The sequence below is a fragment of the Sinocyclocheilus anshuiensis genome, unplaced genomic scaffold (genome assembly GCF_001515605.1).
Source record: "Sinocyclocheilus anshuiensis isolate Anshui unplaced genomic scaffold, SAMN03320099.WGS_v1.1 scaffold1491, whole genome shotgun sequence".
Lineage (NCBI taxonomy): Eukaryota > Metazoa > Chordata > Actinopteri > Cypriniformes > Cyprinidae > Sinocyclocheilus > Sinocyclocheilus anshuiensis.
In genome coordinates this window covers 462,050-466,650 of record NW_015555706.1, presented here as the reverse complement: position 1 = coordinate 466,650, position 4,601 = coordinate 462,050, and the positions used below count along the sequence as shown (strand labels likewise).

At 33.1% G+C, this 4,601-nt stretch overlaps 1 protein-coding gene across 1 annotated transcript in view; it reads right to left on the bottom strand.

Annotated features, from left to right (window-relative positions):
- The window catches only part of uqcr11 (ubiquinol-cytochrome c reductase, complex III subunit XI), a 5,538-nt gene extending 4,668 nt beyond the window's left edge, over positions 1-870 (bottom strand). Inside the window, exon 1 of the mRNA XM_016464764.1 lies at positions 712-870. Within this exon, the coding sequence (XP_016320250.1) occupies positions 712-761 (50 nt within the window). The 5' untranslated portion in view covers positions 762-870. The remainder of the gene's footprint in view (positions 1-711) is intronic.
- Between the last annotated feature and the right edge of the window lie 3,731 nt (positions 871-4,601).

The window sequence follows — 4,601 nt, the reverse complement described above, 5'->3', positions numbered from 1 at the left end:
TAGTATATTATTATAGTTATATTTCAATTTCACAAAGAAACGTGCAGCATTTTGTCCAAGCAATAATAAAAGGACACATTTAATTTATAGGTTGTCTTAAATCTCATTTTGTTAAAAAAAATCGTGAATCGAATCGTGAGTTGAGTGAATCGTTACATCCCTAATTACAAGCATCAGAATTTCATCATATAAATATCAGCATCTGCAGCAAATTCTATATTTTTGCTCAGTTAGTCTCTGAATAAAATTGAGCTTCATATTCTCACTGTATCAGACTATATGAGCCATAAAAAAAGCAATTATATATATATATATATATATATTGTCTAAAGAATCAATAAACAGTTTCATTTTTTTTTTAAAGACAAGATTTTTCGGGCTATTTTCACGTCAGGCTTTACAGGGTTAAAGACATGTTTATTTTAATACTATTAAGAAATCAACAAGATTATCAAAATAGAATCATTATGCATGTTCAATTTGTGGTCTTTTATTAAATTCTTCTAAGCTACAAATCATTTGACCATTTAGTTTAATAAACACACGAAGGTAAAGGCAAGAATACAGTAAGAGGTAAAGTTGACCTGAGCTCGTTAGCTTTAGCAGGCTAGTCTGGTCGCCACAAGGACAACACTATTAATAAAAACCAACGCATTATTTTCATTAAATATCAGGGTTCTCTCGCTGTACGGAGGTTTACCGTGTTCTTACCATGTTTTTGCGACAGACACGTATTTCTGTCCGATTATTTTGCCCAACATGATCAGACGTGTGTCGAGGAGGACGGCTAGAGCAAGCGCACAGGAAACTGCGGATGTAGCGTCATCAACTGAGCGAGCTGCGCCGGAAGTTCGTTATCGAGGGGCTGGTACAGAGTAAAAGTCTCCAAATTAAAAGTACGATAAATTAATTTAGTATTTATTTTTATTTTATTTAAAATTGCGCTATAAAGTCTTCTTTTTTTATTTCTGACTTATAGGTTTAAAGTAACACGTCACAAAGAAGATGCGTACAAACACAATAAAGCACGATAAATTAATTTAAATTGCATTTATTTTAATTTTATTTAAAATTGTGCTATAAAGTCTTATTTTTTATTTCTGTCTTAAAGGTTTAAAGTAACACGTCACAAAGAAGATGCGTATGAACACAATTCATTTCTATCTATATATATATATATATATATATTATGCAACATTCTAACAGTGCTGTGTATTCTCCAGTGTTGGGGAAAGTTACTTTAAAAAGTAATGCATTACAATATTGCGGTACTCCCTAAAAAGTAAGTTTGAGGAATACCGAATCTGTTTTGTGCTAAATGTGGACATTTAGTCTAGAACTACAACGCTTCTGCACTCACTCCTGATTCCTCTCAACTTGAGGACAGAAGAGCTTTCAGACAATACATGAGAAACAAAGTAACGGGCGTTACATATTTGAAAAAGTAACTCAGATTCGTTACTTTACTAGTCACTTGAAAAGTAATCCTCGTGCCCAACACTGATATTCTCTAATAATACATGTGCAGCATCCTGAACGTAAAGCACTTTATTTGGTCATATTTACGCGTTCTGATTTCTTGCATCTTTTGTATTTTGCGCAACTTGTTCATAATGTGCGTCTTTTCTAATGTTCAATCTATCAGTCAATCTCAACTTTTGGACAATTTTTAAAAATAATCTTTTAAAAGTAGCCTCTCATATTTCCTACATCAGTCTTTTATGGCTCATATAGCATGATACAGGGAGAATATGATCCTCAGTTTTATTCAGAGGCCCAAAACTGAGCAAAAACATGCAGTTTGGTGCATATTTATATGACCAAAAAGTGATGTAATTCTGCTGCTTGTAATGTAAATCAGTGAGATCTTTCTAACAGTTCAGCATACTGACTGACATAAATGATCTAAATATCAGTCGTCGCTCTATATCTCCAGTAATAGTAAGATGAGATTGAAATGCTCCAAACATATAATGCAGTGATTGAGAGCTGAAGAAATAAAGGCTCCTCCTCAGATGTGAGATGTTCTGGAGGCTTGTGAAGATCATTCCTCCGCTGAGGAACAGTGAAAGTAAAGCTTCTGGAAACAAACGCTCCTCAAAAGATCCTGAGGATCAGATTTGAGACTCTAAAACATGATTGATGGAGAATCAAGTAAAGCTGAGCTGCTTCAGTCCAGTAAGTGTTCATCTGGAGATATTGCTGCAGTTATTCTGACCTTAACTTGATAAAAACCAGTCAAGATTTGACTCGTGAAGCTCCAGCTGAAGCAGGACGAACAGAATTGACAAACAGATCCATGTTTACAAAGAAAGTACTTTATTTGCTCAAGAGGAGCAAGAATTCACTTAACATACATCTGGAATTCTCACGTCCCTCTTCATGTGAATTTATAAAATATTCTCAAGTTGAAGCCACAAGACGTGACGTCTGAATAAAAACCTGACTGCCTCCAGGATAAAACTGAACAAAACGATGCAGGCACGAGTACAAAATCACTCCCCGCGGCCGGAGAATGAGGAAGGCCACTCTCGCTCTCCTTTAAGAGTTTACATTTTTGCAATACATAAACAAGAATAATTCATATAATCATCTTTTAGTTGTAAAAGACGATGTTAGTACTAATGAAGAAAAAGAAAATGATCTCTAGAGATAAACTCAACTGTTTCCTTTCAATCTGGATCGAAAACATCAAGAATGAAACCACTGTCGTTTCTGCAAAATTTGGGCACAGTGATTATTCACCTTATAAACAATAAGGAACGTTTCTGTGTGTTAAACGCAAAATTGGCATCTCTAAATGACAAATTATATCCAAGCTCAGAAATATGAAACAATTTGTTCCTGGCGCACTTCAGCACTAGCTTTGCCATTTATCTAACATTTAAAATCAACACAGATAATAACAAAAACAAGTAAACACAAACATTTAACAGAACTTTATAAAAGAAGCAAAAAAACAACAACTCCGGGTCGGCTTGTAAAGACCCATCGCGATCTATTTTTCTCTACTTTGTGTAGAAATATTGACATGAAGTGGCAGCAAATTCATGAATCAACATGTTGAGTTGATCAAATGCGCAGCACGACGCTAATAAATCTGTTAACTACGTACTATCCGAGTAGTTAGATTGAGTTTGAGTCCGGCTTGCGTAAATCCAAAGCTAATTGATAGCTGGCCTCAGAAACGTGTTGATAATACACGGCTGAAATGCTCAGACTTAGTCACATATCTGCATAAAGAGACGCTTCCGAGTGGTTTTCTCTGCAGTTCAGATACGCGTGGTTCGGTTCGGTTCGTTACTTCTAAATGAGACGCACACAAAAAAAGAAAATATCATCCAGCGTTTTCCAATACTTCAGAAATCCACAATGAAAAACGCAAGCTCTGGTATACTCTGGTGAATGGTGGCAGATATTAGAGCGAATCCCATAAAAGCACGGTCAGATATTTCACCCCAAAAATAAAGTAAATAAAATAAAAATATACTTTACCTGAAAAAATTTAAATAAAGCCTACTTTTAGGATCATTATGACTTTTGCATTATTTTTCATTACTTTAATGTGTCCAAGTGTTTTATTCTTGAGTGTTTTTGTAATTATTATTATTATATCCTTACATGTTTTTTAAATGCAATACAGTAAAAATACTGTAACACGATGATTTAAATTTAAATCAGCATAAAGGACACAAAAACTAAACTCTCAATGTGTAATAACTTACATTTAAATTTTTTTACATTCGTTTTTTTTTTTGCATTATAATAATGAAATTTGGAGGCAAATGTGTTGGTCATAAAAATGTGAGAATGAAATGTTCTGTAAAACAGGCTTAATTTAATTAAAAAAAATTTTTTTTTTGTATGATCGCAGATATTAGAGTGAAAAACAAAAACACATTCAGATATTTCACCCCCCTCAAAATAAAATAAAATAAATGTATATTTAATAATATTTGATATAATAAAATATAAAATGGTAATAAAATAAAATAAATGTATTTTACCTGAAGAAAATAAAGCCTATTTTTTAGGATCATTATGAATTTTCACCATTATCTTAATGTATGTGTCCAAGTGTTTTATTTTTGTATTGTTATATCCTTATACATGTAATGTAAGACCGTAAAAAAATAAAAATAAGCATAAAGGACACAATAAACACTATGTATGTATCATTTACATGTAAAAAATGTTTACCGTAAAGATTTATTTATTTTTTTGCATTACAATAATGAGAATTTGAGGCAAATGTGTTGGTCATAAAAAATAATAATATTAACGTTCCATAAAACAGGCTTAAATTTCCTTAAAAAAAATAATTCCTTTTATTTTTAGAGGTGAAATGCGAGCGGTTTTGAGGGATTCACGCATTAGTGGCGATCCCCAAACAGAACCAAAAACATTGCGTATCAAAACTGAACATTTCTCTCTACATCATAAACACAAAACGGTACAAAAGAAAGCCAAACTTGAATACATGAACTACAAAAAAAAAAGGAATCTGTTCCCGCAGCGGAGCTTGACCTTGCTCGTGTGTGTGTGTGTGTGTGTGTGTGTGTGTGTGTGTGTGTGTGTGTGTGTGTGTGAGATATAGAACA